Genomic DNA, 14,828 nt, shown 5'->3' with positions numbered 1-14,828 from the left:
CCACCCTCAAACAGGCCCATGTAGTCCCTCCATCCCCAGCACACATTATGCATACCTCAGATGGCGCGTAATTATTATTTCTCTCCCGTACTGAACAAGTTTATGACTCTTTGAGGGTAGAAACTATCTTTTAATACTATTATCTCCAAGCCTAACACACAGTAAGTTATTGGTGAAGGTTTGTTCAAATAATTGGTTGATAGATCCAGTGTGAATGTTAAAAATAATTGGTATCAGCAAGCAGGAAGTTTATCTGAACATCAATAGATTCCATTCACTGTTAAATATGAACTGAGCACCTGCTGCGTGTGAAGCACTGCCGACTGAGAACATCAGGGAGAGTGTATACAGTCATCACCCCAGCAGTCGGGTGGGGGCTTCCCACAGACGAGCAGGCAGTCGTGGCCCTAGATAATCATGAAGGAAGATGTGTGCTGTGAGTGTGAATGAAAGGGCACAGTGCGTTCGAGGAGCGGGAATGTCATAGAGCCCACAGCACTGTGTGTGCGCACTTGGGAGAGGCTGGAGCGACATAGAAACAGGAGCCACATCCCATTGTCCTTCCGAGGCACGTGTAAGGATCGGGAGGCGGGGACACCTGCGCTTTCAGAAAGATTACTCTGGCTCTGATGATTGTTCTAAAATACAACACTGAATGGATTGTTTGCAGTTTACACGTATCCACAGGTACTTGGAATATTTACATTCTTTTTCATTTCTGTCTTTAAGCAACGAAGTGGTGAATCTGTTAAAGTGCACCAACTCGATGTTGCCATTCCCCTGCATCTCAAAAGCCAGCTGAGGAAAGGGCCCCCACTCAGTGGTGGGGAGGGAGAGACAGAGTCTGCAGACACAATGCCGTTTGTCATGTTAACCAGAAAAGGCAATAAGCAGCAGGTAAGAATCTGTCCGCTTAATGGACTGTTAGTTTCAGGTGTAAGTAGGAACTTTGTTTTGTAAGTTCTGAGTTACCTTTTGCTTATAAGAAGGAAAGACTTGGAAGCATTTAAAGCATTCAGTGGTAGAAATAATTTTATCTGTTAGGAGTATAGAAGACACATCTTGGCTTCTATCGAATGGATATTTTTTAATGGAAAGGACATTTAAAATTTAAATTCATCTGCCTTTGTTAGGATGTATAAATAAATACCTTGACTTTCAGTTGGAAGCTTTCATAAGCTCAGGGTGGGAAAGGAAAGGAGGGTGATCGCAGATAATCTCAAGGAAATGCTCACTTGCCAAAATTTCTCTTGAAAAAAATCATTGTTTCCTGACCCCTGATCCTTCTCCATTCTCCTTAAACCACCTCTTTCTTCTTTCCCTTCCTTATAGGTGGCCCTCAAAATCATTTTCCCAGTTACTAAGCTATCACTCTGATTCATACATTCACTCATCAAATACTGAGTGTCTGCTATGTGTCAAATACCATCCTAGGTGTGAGGCTACAGTGATGAACAAGACAAAGCCCCTGCCCTAGTGAGCCAACCCCCAGCTCAGGGAGAAAGATGAACATAATGTACGTGCAGATAGTGAGAAGTGCTCTGAACACAACAGAGCCTGGCTCTCAGACACAGCTCCAGGATACATCATATATTATCAGTTCTGTAAAAAAGATGCTCACACTTTAATATTTCTGAAATTAAGCTGCCTCTTAGAGTTGATGGTATCTTGGTATAATTGACAAGCCTTTTTTTTCCTGTTAGTGGTATATAAAATAATAGTGCATCTTATAATGAAGAGAATGTTTAGTCTGTGAACTAGGGTGGCTATCACACCTTGTGGACAAGCTCAATACCTGGCTCCCACAGTCATCCAAGTAGTCATTTGACAGGTGCTTTTATTGTTCACTTGCTATATACCAGGCACGGTTCCACCAGCAGAACATACAGCAGTCAGCCGCACCTCTCCTCTCTTGGGAGCTAATTCTAGTATTAGGAGGCAGACGTAGGGAAATACATAATGTCAGATTGGGGACAATGCTGTGAAGGACAGTCAAGTGAGACGGGAGGGAATAAGGAGACTGGGGTGGGGAGGCTGTTGTGGGTGAGTGGTCAGGGGAGGCCTGGCCTCAGGAGTCCTCTGTGAGGGGAGGGATAGTGTGTTCCCTCCCTGCCAGTACAACCTCAAAGAGATGATGCCTACCTTAATTTTTTACCTCTGCTTTGCCAGGTTATTTCTTTCTACTCGAAGAATCAGAGTTGTCCAGTATGCCATTATTTTGCTATAGTGCAAGTAAAGCTTCAGCTATGAAAACTGTATACCAGTTAGAATCATGGAGTGGAGGGCTGGGGAGAAGGCTCTACATTCTGACTCATGTTGACATAGTTAACTCTGACTTAGATCCAGAGTACTGCTGTCCTTTTCAGACACTGTCTTCTTAGTTCCTTTTCAGTCAATGTGCCTTTCCTTCATCCCAGACTCCAGGGTTATCAAGTTTTTAGGACAAGACAGTTCCACCCTCTCTCACTCTCAGGCCAGAGTTGAGCCCTGGCATTTCCCCTCTCCTCCCAGTCCCTAGAAAAATTAGGTTTGGGGTTTTGTTTTTGTTTTTTAAGTCAAGATCCTAAACTTGGTGTTGGGGTGAGATCTTTGTAAAACTGTTCTCTTCAGAGCACCTGAAACTGTACTTGGTTATTAAGTACATGTTCAACTCATAAACATTACTTGGAATTTTGGGAAATGTTCAGTTTTAAGAACATTATTTGAAGAAAAATCACTGGTATTTTGTGGTCTGAAAAAGAAAGTATATTTTGTTCTGATTTTTATTTCATTATTTGACTTTTGGGTGTTGTCCCTTCTGGTACAACGGTTTTTCTAGAAATGTGAAGTGTGTAGCTTTATAGGAATTTTTAGTTCTTAAGTGAAAGATCTCTTTGTGCACCGTATTTGTGCCCAGAAATAACCTTCTGTACTAAGTAGGAAAATAAAAATTTACGCCAATGAAGTGAGTATTTGAAAAGAAAGGATAATACTGTTGATAATTTTTCTAAATTTAAGTATCATTTAAATCTAGATTTAAATGAATTTGAATAATGAAATAAAATGTTTTGATTATTAGAGCAAAGGTTTTAATGTAGTGGAACTATTAGGTAATGTTTTAAAGAGCTTTTTGATTGTTTTAAGCTAATGCACAATATATTTGTTACAATTTAATACTAGTTAACAACTCATTTTTTGGAATTAATACTTTCGAAGTGGTTTGTTTCACGTATCTTGTGACTGCAGTAGTTGATACTTACCATCATAGTAACTTGGGATTATATGTATGTATATACATACATATTTTTATCAGTTTCAGTTTGTTACAAAGTAGCTTTAAAATACAACTGAAATCACCTTTATTGCCATTATTGTGTTCTAGGAAATCTAGCATGAGTGACTTCAATCTTTTTGTCATTTAATTTGCTGTAAGACAGTGCCTCTCTTTTTTGAAGTATCTTAGCAGCTTTACGATTAAGGCACCTGGTGAAGAAATTCATCAAGAATTCATCCCTTTTGCTCTCTGTATTTATTTATTACTGTCTCTTTTCTGTTGTTTTTAAGTGTATAATACTTGAGAACTTTTCCTTTTGTAAAACTTGTCTCAGAGCATAAGATGTGTTTTTGTTTCTTTGTTTTCTTTATAATCATTTCCCTGCAGAAGATCTAGAACTTTCTAAAAAAAATTATTAGTCTTGTAAACGAATGAATAAAAACCTACGTTTTCCACATTTTAATCAGATCATCATGAAATTTGCTTTATAATTTTTAATCCTGTTTCATTAGTATGATCAGTACCATTAGCCATTAGGCTTGTCAGTACTAAATATGAAGGACGTTTCAGGCGTCATGATCAGAGTAAGGGGAGGAAGCGGCCATCCTGTCTTATTGCTGAGTGTGTTAATGTGGTGACAGACAGAGCATCTTAAACTTGCAGCTTGTGACTTCCTGGTGATGAGTAAAGTATCTACCTACACTTCTTACCCGGCTGCTTTGCTTGAGTATTTTGTAAAACAGTAGTATGTCACTGCCTCTGTATTTGCATATATTTACAGCTATTTGAAACCAGTCAGTAAAACCAATGAGAGGAAAACCAGCCAGCTGATTAAGAGCTTTATAACGTTGGGGCCTGTGATTCACATTAAGAAAGTCAGGCTTCCAGCTCTTTTTTTTAACCCTTAGCATCACAGATAGTCATCTTATTTGATACTAGGAACAGAGAATGACTTTAGCTGCCCTCTCAAAGCCTTAGGGATTTCTATTGAGACTGAATATTTCAGTATTGCCCAGAACACCTACCTGTAATAAAATAATAAAGCAATTGTGATATTAATAATAACAGCTAAAATTTACTGAGTTCTTACTGTACTTCAGACATTGTTCTTTTATATGTAATCATATCTTTAAAATTAATGTATTAATTTATATAGCCATGTCTTTGTTGATTTAAACTGACAGGTTAAATGTTACTTCGAGTATCTGCAACTTGGATATACCTGCTAGACTCCACAGTTACTCCTCTAGGGAAAGATTAGAAAGTTGCTTCAAGTCCTCATTCTGGAAATTGTTCTCATAGCTGTGGTCTTTCTCTCTGGAACTTTCATCTCTGTCTCTGGTGGCATATGATTTGACCCAGCTCTGTTCCCAGGGCCTGTTGAATGGAGCTCTTCTCTGCTGCTAGTTTGGTAGCAGCTGCATTTGGAGGCACAGGCGCAGCAGAGCGCTTGCTGCGTGGCCGGCCCTGGAAGTGAGGGGTTGCGGTACGAGTTACCGTGACGTTTCGCAGTGACTGCTGCTTGGGAAGAGTGACTTTATGGTGAAGTTTTTGTTGCGTGTATTAGATCCATGTGTCTGAGCTGAACTTTTTCATTTAGTTATTTTTGTGTGTGTCTTCCTGAATTTTGAAAAGCAAATGAAAATGTTTATTGCAGGAAGTGATGACCATTGTATTTAACTTTGTTTCACTTGTGTTTGTTAGTAGAAATAGAAACAGTTGGGGCAAGCCTCATTCCTGATACAAATTACTTACTACAGAGGCCTGGGGACAGGTGTACAGAGTAGTTAAGGATGTCAGTTTCTGTCTGTTGGTTGTTAATCTCATTCTTGCAAAGAAGGTGATTTTTCAAAAACTGTCTTTTTGATTCTATTTTGCTAAATAAAATAGTTTTATTTTCACAACGTGTAGGAAGTAATGAGGGAGACTGTGAGTCTGGATGTCAATAAATTATTTACATGCATTACTAATAGGTAATTATGAAATACCTAATACCTGCTAGGCACTGACCTGTGCGCTTTACATATTTTATCTTGTTTAATTCTCACAACAGCCCTAAAGTTAGAATTGATACCCTCGTTTTACAGATGAGAAAAATAGTGTTCTTAAGTGATTTGCTGGTCATACCAGTAAATGATAGGGCTAAGGATTAAACTTTGTCTGACTACAAAAACCCATGTTCTTAACATCTTTGCAGCACTGCCTAGCAAGTATATATTTTATGAAAGAACTGATTGTGGAAAGGAAACTTGGGGAAGGGGCAGGAAAAAAAAGAGCATAGAATTCATGTGAAACAAGAAAAAATTGACCATCATCAGACCACATATCTTAGAATTTAGAAACAAATAGCCCACAGCCAGCAGTTTTTAAAGGAGATGTGGTTCAGGAGGATGAGAAAGTGCTTTGTTAAAAGGCTGTGTTCAGAGACTTAAGAACAGGAAGGGGCACAGTTTGTGGAGAGAGTATGGAAAAAGCAACTATTTACTTTCCTTTTTATCAAGAAGAAAGATTTTAGTCTGAAGGGATAAATTAACGATTGGGTAAAATTAGATAGTATTAAAAGAGATTCATCTGCTTTAAACAAGCCGCAGTCTTCAGGCATAAGCAGATTACATCCTCAAGGACTGAAAGGACCTGTGTGTAATTGCAGATCAATTGTCATTAAACCCAGAAAAGTCCTACAGAATAGGACAGCAGTCAAAAGATTCATAGTGGTCAAATCTTTTGTTTTTCAAGACCAGGGAAAAAATACATTCTGAAAACTATATTCCAGGAAACTTGATGTCAACTTTAAGCATAGTTCTAGATTGAGTTTAAAGACAGGTAATTTTAGTCATTAGGAAAATGAAAATTAAAACCAAAATGGATATATTAACTATATACTCACTAGAATGCCTAAAATTGAGAAGACTGACCATATCAATATCAAGTGTTGGCAAGGGTATGAAGGAACTGGAATTCTCATATACTGCTAGTGGAATGCAAACTCCTGGAAAACAGTTGAGCAGTTTCTTAACCAATAAAACACATCAGATAGTCCCACCTTTTCCGTGCCTAGCATTTTTTCATTTAAGCAAAATGAAAACACACGTCCACACAGACAATTGTACGTGATTTATGACTGTATTTGTAATAACCCCAAAACTAGACGCACCCTGAATGCTGCCAGCAAGCGATCGGGTAAACAGATTATGGTGTATTCACTCAGGGGGCTCTTTCTCTTTCCCAGCATCACGGCTGTCTTTAGTCTAAAGATAAGGTCTGTTAATCCTGAAGGTGGACTAGATTTGTTCTGTATGGTTCAGAAGGGCAGAACTGGCTCCAGAGGGTAGAAATGAAAGGGTGCAGATTACAGCTTGCTGTATAAAAGCCTTTCTGACAATTACCCATATATAATAGGGTCTACACAATGGAAAATGATCCCCTGTTGCTTAGATGCGTGCTACCGGACAGGGGACAGGAAAGAGGAGCGTCTGCTTTCCGTGGAGGTTGAACTTGGCCTTCCACTTCCCATCCAGCCCTAATAGGTTGGTCTCTTGTAGAGTAACACTGTTATGTTTATGTCCTTAGACCGTCTTTATTGACTTATTAGGAACGGAAAGATTATGATTTTCCTAAACTTGTTTAAATCTACTTATTTTTTTTCCCTCTTGATTTTCTCAAGCCATTTGTGACTTCTTTGTCATTTTTTTCTCAGTTTAAGATCCTTAATGTACCCATGTCTTCCCAACTTGCTGCAAATCACTGGAACCAGCAACAGGCAGAGCAAGAAGAGAGGATGAGAATGAAAAAGCTCACGCTAGATATCAATGAACGGCAAGAACAAGAAGATTATCAAGGTATCAGCTCGTTTCCAGGACGGAAGGGGGAAATCGCGATGCCCCTTGGGCTTTTAGAACATAGGATGTCAAAGGTGTTGTTCTCCACCTTTTCACGGCGTGTTTGTGTATATTTAGCCTGAGAGGCTGATTGTTTTTTACATCCCACTCTTCTCTCACTTACTTGTAAAAGAACACTAGTGGAATTCTCATCACATTTTGCTAACTCCATAGTTCAGTTAGATTCCATCCTGTTAGAGCCATGTTTGCAGGTGACACACAGACCAATTTTTAGTTGCCTCGTGTTGCCAGTCAACTGTGAACAAATTAACTCAACAAATACCATCTCGTTTTGTCTGTTTGATAATTCTGGTCTTGAAGGCCCTCTGTTCCTTCAAATTTGAGGGTATATTCAAGTTAGGATTCCAGTTTTATGCAGACATACCCAGCACACTTGGCTTAACTGGAACTTTAAATACAGAGGTCATGGACACCTCCTGAGCCAGCCCAGCCCTTCATATAGGGCTGTACTCAAAAACTGGAAGAGATTGCTGTGTAAATAAATAATTGGTTTTCTATCTTTAAGTCCCACTTCTAGAATACTCTCTTCCAGCTGACACTCGACATTCTTAATAACAAATAATGGTAGTTAACAGTCAGTGTAAGTGCTTACTGTGGGTCAGACACTTGAGTAGCTTTCAAAGCATTTAATCCTCACAATTCTGTGAGATCAGTGCCCATTATTATTTGCATCTTACACTTAGAGACACTGAACCGAAAGTCCCATGGCTAGTAAGTGGCAGAGCTGGGACTCGAGCCAGTACTGTCTGGCTGCCGTCCTGCCTGCTTCTTACACTGTTGACTGCCTCACAAGACACTTGGGTGGTGGCCGCACTGGCTGTAAGGGGGGCTTTGAGTGTTACGTGGCAGTCAAGAGCGTATCTCATCTCTAGATTGCTCTTTGGTACTTGTTCATCATTTCAATCTGTGCAATGGTTGCTGGTCCTCAGCCGGCTCCCTGAGAGACTGTCCTGGGCTCTGGCTTCTTGAGAGGAGTGCATTTACCAAGTGTAACCACCTGTTCTGTTTGGCTCCTAATTCCAGAAATGCTGCAGTCTCTTGCCCAGCGCCCGGCTCCAGCAAACACCAATCGGGAGCGGCGGCCGCGTTACCAGCATCCGAAGGGAGCGCCTAATGCAGATCTAATCTTTAAGACTGGTGGGAGGTAGGACCCTCTCTTGTTTCTCCCTTAGCCATTTTCTTCATCATGTCCGTGTGAATAACTTAGATAAGTATACTGGATTATACTTAATGATAAAGGCTGAATTAGCAAACTTAGAAAAGTTGTTGAGTTATAGATAGGTGAGAGAAGAAAACCTTTTAGTACAATATTTACAGTTTTGGTTTTTGGGGTTTGTTTTTTTTGAATCTTGATTTCAGCCACACCATTCTTGGCTGTTGCTTTCTCTGAGTGGAGTTACTTGTATTTTTAATTTTTCTCTTTTGCCTTTATGGAGAGGACTAGTTTTAGATTCGTTTGTGAGAAATCAGAGGCTTTTTGTTGGGACCTCCCAAGCCACTGTGAAGTAATCGTGATGTTTACTAAAAGTCAAAACCCGTTTGCTAGTAAGACTTTCAGACGTGCAGGCTAGAGTTTGTTCTGGGGTATTTTGTTTGTCCGTTTTTGAGTTATAAAATGTCCTGCAGGGGTTCATGCCGGTTCTTCTTAAACGTGAGTTGCCTAATGTGAAATAATTAAAACTCTGTAAGGAATATCACATGGAAGATGTTCCCTAATAAGACCTCATTCATCTTTTTTTAAGGAATAAAGTTGTTAAAGTTTCTCTGGGATCTGATCTAAAGACCTGTCGGTCCCGCCTTCTATCTTGTGTCTGGGTTATAATCCGCAGTGACGTGGGCTTTGCTGCTCTGCCTGCTCTCCCTTGGGCATCCAGGTTTAGCCTGCGGCTGTACAACAGCCCTCAGATGTCCCCTTGTTGTTGGACGGAGACAGGCACACGGGTGCAGAAAAGGGAGCTGGGGTCGCAGAATTGGTTCAGTGTCGGGAAGAGTAGCGTTGGGGGAAATGCAGGTGTCAGAGCCTTTGTCTTTTACTCTCTAAATGTGTTTGTGTGTTCCTGGTAACATTTTTCTTAGAACAGTATGCTCAGACAACTCTAATCCAGTTGCAGTTTAAGAAATTGGTTTGTCATGACAGCTTAGGAATCTATTTTTTGTCTGGAGGAGGGTTCTGTTTTTTAACACCTTTTGAGTTTTTCAGAAATGATGTACAAACCTGTCTGATTCGGTGTAAGATGCTAGGTTGAGCCTCTCCGTAATACCTTTTATTATTGCTGCTAAGATGCAGACGCTGGCTCAGTTAAGAAAGGGGCCATGGACATTTTCGTTTCCTCCTTTTACATTTTCTTAGAGGAGCTTTAAATATATACCATTGTGTTCTTGGTAACGTCTGTTCTCTCTTCTTGTCTCGTTATTAGAATATTTCTATCTTGACGTTTTTCCATCAACTGCACCTGTCTTATTGCAGCTTTCCATCCCTGAACAGCATTGTCCCTAATCCCTTCTCCTCTCCGTTCAGATACTGCAACTGTAGCATCTTTTACTAATTTTTCAATGTTTGGGTGACTTTACAGAATCAGTAAATATGACATTTGCTGCATAAATACTATTTGCAGTAGGATTCACTCCCTGCAGCTTACATTCATCCAGCACCTTCCATGGGTTCAGTCCTACACTATGGAAAATTCAAAAGTAAGAGTCTTCACTCTCAAGCTTATAGTGCAGTAGGCAACTGAGTCCAGCTACTTGAAAGAGCTAGTTCTGCCCTAGTCTAAGTAGCCAGCGTTTCTTAGGCAGCAGGGAGCAGAAATACAGGGAAACGTGTAAGCTTACATGTGTGGTAATAATAGATGTGTCTGTGAACACGGAGGCATGCCTTTTTTAGTTTGCTACCAGTTACTCAGTTGTCTTTCAGAATTCTTTGTTAACTTTCTGTTTTGCTTCCACACACACACTGTGCCTGCCTCCCCAGCTTTTCCCCGACACTGTCCTCCCCGAGCCAGCGCTACCTCAGCGCTCCGTTCCGTGCTCTAGGACGCCGTATTGGCAGCCCTTGGCACTTGGACCCTCCTTTTCTTCTCGGCACACTCTCATCCCTTGACCTCTGTGGCTCTGCTGTCTTCTGGCCTCTGTCTTCCCTCTGTGACCTCCGCTTCCTGGCTCCTGTCTCTGGGATGGGCTCGCCTCCACCTGGAGGGCTCGTGTCCCTCGGGCTGGTCCTGAGCGCTCCTCCCTCACCCCAAGCGCCCTCCGCCCCACCCGGGGCTCAGTTACCATCCACGCCTCCGGCCCGGGCATCACGTTTTAGTTGCTGACTGCACGTCCAGCTGTCTTCTGAACGGCCACCTGGATGTCCTACTGGAACATCAACCTCAGTGTGTCCCCAGCTTCTCTCCTCTGTCCTCTAGGTCAGTGAGCGGAAGCCCTGGCCACCCCCTTGTGCAAACTAGAAAAGACAGGTGTATTTTTGACCCTGTCCTCTCCCTCAGCCTCCACATGTGGTTAGCTCACACGTCCTCTGACACTGCGTAAGCGGCTGTCTCTCTCGTGCCCCGTGTGCTCCACCGCCGCCGCCGAGGTCCTGCATCCAGCTGTCGTCACCCCTCGTCTGGGTCGCTGCCCGCGTCGGCTTCTCAGTCCCCAGTTTCCGCCCCTTCCACGCCATTCTCTGCTGCACCCACGCTGTCCTTCCTCCAGCGCAAGCCTGCCGCCGGGCCGTGTGAGCGAGCTGCCCCGCGCACACCCCGCGGGGGCGCCTCTCGGCTTGCGGGGAAAAGGCCAGGCCCCGCAGCCTGGGTGACGCGGCCCCGCGCGAGGCGCGCCGCCTCGCTGGCCTCCTCTCGCCCTCCTTTCCCCGGCTCCCACCGGGCTGGCCTTTCCGTTCTTCTCGTTAAGCTCTTTTTGCCTCCCTCTGTTTGGGACCCTGTCGTGCTCTTGCCCCGGACACCTTGTCTTGTTTTCCGTTCTGTCTCCTCCGCAGCTCTTGGTGCCTGGCACAGAGTAGGTGCCTGGTAAGTATTTGCTGAATGGACAGGGGCTTTTAAAAATCTACGTTTAGCCATCTAATAAAAATGTCTTCTTGTGTTATGCTCCCTAACTCTCTCCTTCCCCTTTGTTTTCCTGATTTTGTGAGACTCCCACCGCTTGGGCTGCCCACTGTACCTGCTTTAAATCTTGTCTTAAAATTATCACTCAAAAAAAAAAATCCTAATTTGTCCAGCACTCTTGAAAATGGCCCTCTGTGAAGTCTTACCGTTTTATGGTGTTTTCAAAGCCAGTGCTCTTAAAATGCTGGTGTGGATGAACATCGTAGAGGAACAAGCTAACGAGTAAACTTGGGTTTTTGAGCCTTTCAAGTAGCAAGAGTTCTTTGCTATGTTTTAAACTTGAGTTTTAAGTGAAGAAATGCAGTCATTTGGGAGAACGTACGTGATGGGGTGGAGTCTTTTGGTGGCTTGGCTTGGCTTTGTTTTCTTCTGTTTTTAACGCTGGGCCAGACCTGGTAGGAAGGTGTGTGTTGAGAGCCATGCTCCTCGGGCATCTGCGTGCTGAGTTCCTGCACAAAGGAGGCAGGAGGTTAAAATCTGCGTGAGGTTTAAGAAACTGCTTTCGGTTTTACTCCTATCTTGGCTACTACTTTTTTTTTAAGTTACTAATGTTGTTGACATTGTATGACGGATAAAAGGGAAGTTTATTTACAAACTGGTTATTAAAGCATTTTAAAGTTTTTCTTACCTATGGATTTTGATACGGCTCTCAGACATTAATCATGATGATTTTTATATTTTTCTAACCTGGACTGAAGTAAGGCCGTAAGTTAACATTTCAGCCCTTTTCGCGGGCAGTAACGCTCTAACAGAGTGTAGGCATTTGCTTATCACGAGTTAAAATGGCAGTAGCGCTGTCCGCAGTGCAACTGTCAGATACTCCGTAGTGCGGGACAGGGTTCCCTCCACTCCGCCAGTGTTGATAAAGCCTGTGACCCTCGGCATTCGTGGCGAGTGTTAGCACTGATGTGGTTTGTGTGCGGCAAGTTCACGTGGCTTATACCAGTGCTCCACAAACCTTAAAAATACGCATTTTAACCATCTCGACTCTTAATTAAACTGCTGGTTCTGATTCGTTGCTAACAAGCTCCCAGGCGATGTCAAAGCTGCTGGAGTGTGGACTGCACTCTGAACAGCAAGAGGTTGTAAGAGGCGTGTCTTACTTGCCAACGACCGAGGTGCTTTTCCTGTCGTTCACTGCGCTTATCCGACGCGCTCTGTTTTAGCTGCTGCTCTGTCTCGACTCCAGGAGAGAGACCTCCTCTTTCTCTCAGGGAATAGTGGTGTTACTGACCTTTTTCCATTCAGTTCAGCTCTGCCTGACATAACGGACGTATCCAGCTGAAGATACTTTTCCACATTTGCATTTTATTCTTTGAAAGTTTCTTGCCAATGCAGCTTGCCTTGTGAGAGGCAAACTGTGTTAGTTTGCTGGAGCTGCCGTAAGAAAGCGTGGTGAACTGTGTGACTGAAACCACAGAGCTGTTGGTCCCACAGTTCTGGAGGCTGAATCCAAGGTCAGGGTGTCGGCAGGGTTGGTTCCTTCTGGGGGCTGTGAGGGATTCAGGCCTCCCTCCCGGCTTCTGGTGGTTCGCTGGCTGCCTTTGGCCTCCCCGGCTTCCACAGCACCATCCAGTCTCTGGCCGCATCTTCCTGTGGCGTCTTCCCAGCGTGTGTGTCTGTGTCCAGATGTCCTCTTGTTATGAGGACACAGTCATAACTGGATTTGGGGCTTGTCCTTCTGTCTGGCTTCATCTTAATGAATTACATCTGCAGCGACCCTGTCTCCAGCTAATGTCACATTCTGAGGTACTGGGGTTAAACTTCAGCATATAAATTTGGGGGGGACACAGTGCAACCGTAACACAGACCATGAATTCTCAGCATCTTAGGAAGCAGTTATAGTAGTTGTATGCTGGGCCCACCCCTTCCCGTCACAGTCAGAATTGCTCTCCTTGGTGCCCCTCTGCTCCCCGTTGTGTCTCAGCCTGGCAGGCGTTGTGCGCTCTTGAGAAGCGCTGCCTTGTCCGCAGACGTCGGTGAACAGTGGCTGGTGGTGTCTGGGGGCCTTTTCTCGCCGGAGGTTGTCCTCAGTACTAGTCCTTTAACGTTGCCCTGTTTGTGCCTCTAGGAGACGCTGATCCAGCAGCACGTGTCATTTCATTAGGTCCTGTATCTGATGTTGTGGATAGTGGAGTCCTCCAGCAATTGAGTGAGAGCAGTGGACACATCTCAGCATGTCGGTCTAGAGACTTGCGAACTTAAACCTGGGACAGGCTGGGGCCGTGAGGCGGGAAGAGCAGCCTCTGCCAACACCGGAACAAGCCGACGCTTCCCGACGAGGCGCGAAAGGCCTTTTGTATGGAAACCACGCGAGGGTTAATCTTCTGTTGAGAATGGCAGTCAAGGAATGAGACGGTTGACTTGACTCCTGAGCAGTTACACTGAGAGGAGCGTCAGTGAGATGACTGAGCCGGAGAAGAAACGGTTGTGATGGTAATGGTATGGGGGAAACGAACTTGAGGTTAAACTTGATTTGAGTTACAGTGTCTCTGAATTGAACATCCCATGTTGGAAAAAGATACACTTGGGGGCTCCAGGACTGCAGTAGACAAGCATAGAGCAAGCGGTAAAATCTCCTAGTGAAAGCGCACATGCAGGACAACAAAACGATGAAAGACCCACACACAGATAATCCACCAGGAAGGCTTCTGCTTAGGGATTTGTTTCAAGAGGAGCAAGAGATGAGGGAGGAAAACCAGTTTTGTCCATCAGAGTCAGTAATACAACATTGCCTATTAGGGTAAGAGGAGAACGTGGCGACTAGTGTGCAAAGAGCATGAACCCAGGCGGCGCAGGGGCGTCTGACACCAGCCTGAGCGCAGGGGTAGGTGAGCCCATTGTAAGTATCATCGAACACAAACAGCGTGCCAGGCAGACGTCACAGAAGACGGACGAAGGACAGCCAGGGGGGTCCGGAGATTTTGTTGACCTTCATGGGTTTACAGCCTCTGTCTCTCAGCAAAGTGTGGAAACAGTAGAGCTTTTCTTTTGCTTTGTTTTTGTTTTGTTTTGTTTTGTTTCTCCTCCCCCCACCCCACCCCCAAATAGAAACGAGGGTTCTTAGTCTGTTTCTGGCAATCTGTTAATTTCTTAGGATAGCTGTCTTTCATTTGCTTTCCGATAGGCGTAGTAAATTTAGTTGAAGAGCACATCTGTATGCTACAAACTTGATTACATCTTTTCTAGCTATTTTACATTTTTTTCCTTTTTACCATGCTTCAGTTTCTGCATGTAGAATTAAATAAGAAACAAAAGTTGTAAAGTTGTAACATTTCACATGGAAATGCTGCCCGATCTTCACCAGCTTCAGAAATCTGACCTTTGCCGATGCTGCAATAAAGTGTTGTAATTTAGATTTGGTGTGGTTGTGTTTTATTTGGTTTGGGTATTGGAGACGTATAAATGGGTAAATCAGTATCTTCCACAGTCATCTTTGTCCTTTACAAAATAGTGTCAGAGACGATCTCTTTGGCATTTCACTAATAACGTTGCTCTCTTTAGCATCTGTATTTGTATTGTTCTCCTGGGTGCCTGAGTTACCTTACCTTTGGATCAGTACAAAAAGTG

General features: G+C 43.3%; 1 protein-coding gene across 2 annotated transcripts in view; it reads left to right on the top strand.

The window, feature by feature from the left end:
• UPF2 (UPF2 regulator of nonsense mediated mRNA decay) overlaps window positions 1-14,614 on the top strand; it is an 86,355-nt gene extending 71,741 nt beyond the window's left edge. For both annotated transcript variants that reach the window (XM_072955369.1, XM_072955370.1), the window contains exons 19-22: window positions 730-897; window positions 6,951-7,092; window positions 8,176-8,296; window positions 13,330-14,614. In XM_072955369.1, coding sequence (XP_072811470.1) covers window positions 730-897; window positions 6,951-7,092; window positions 8,176-8,296; window positions 13,330-13,339 — 441 coding nt within the window. In that variant the 3' untranslated portion in view covers window positions 13,340-14,614. The remainder of the gene's footprint in view (window positions 1-729; window positions 898-6,950; window positions 7,093-8,175; window positions 8,297-13,329) is intronic.
• Window positions 14,615-14,828: the final 214 nt, after the last annotated feature.

This window comes from Vicugna pacos, chromosome 35, assembly GCF_048564905.1.
Source record: "Vicugna pacos chromosome 35, VicPac4, whole genome shotgun sequence".
In the NCBI taxonomy this organism is placed as follows: Eukaryota; Metazoa; Chordata; class Mammalia; order Artiodactyla; family Camelidae; genus Vicugna; species Vicugna pacos.
The sequence above is the reverse complement of the archived record's forward strand: the minus strand, read 5'-3'. Positions and strand labels throughout refer to the sequence as shown.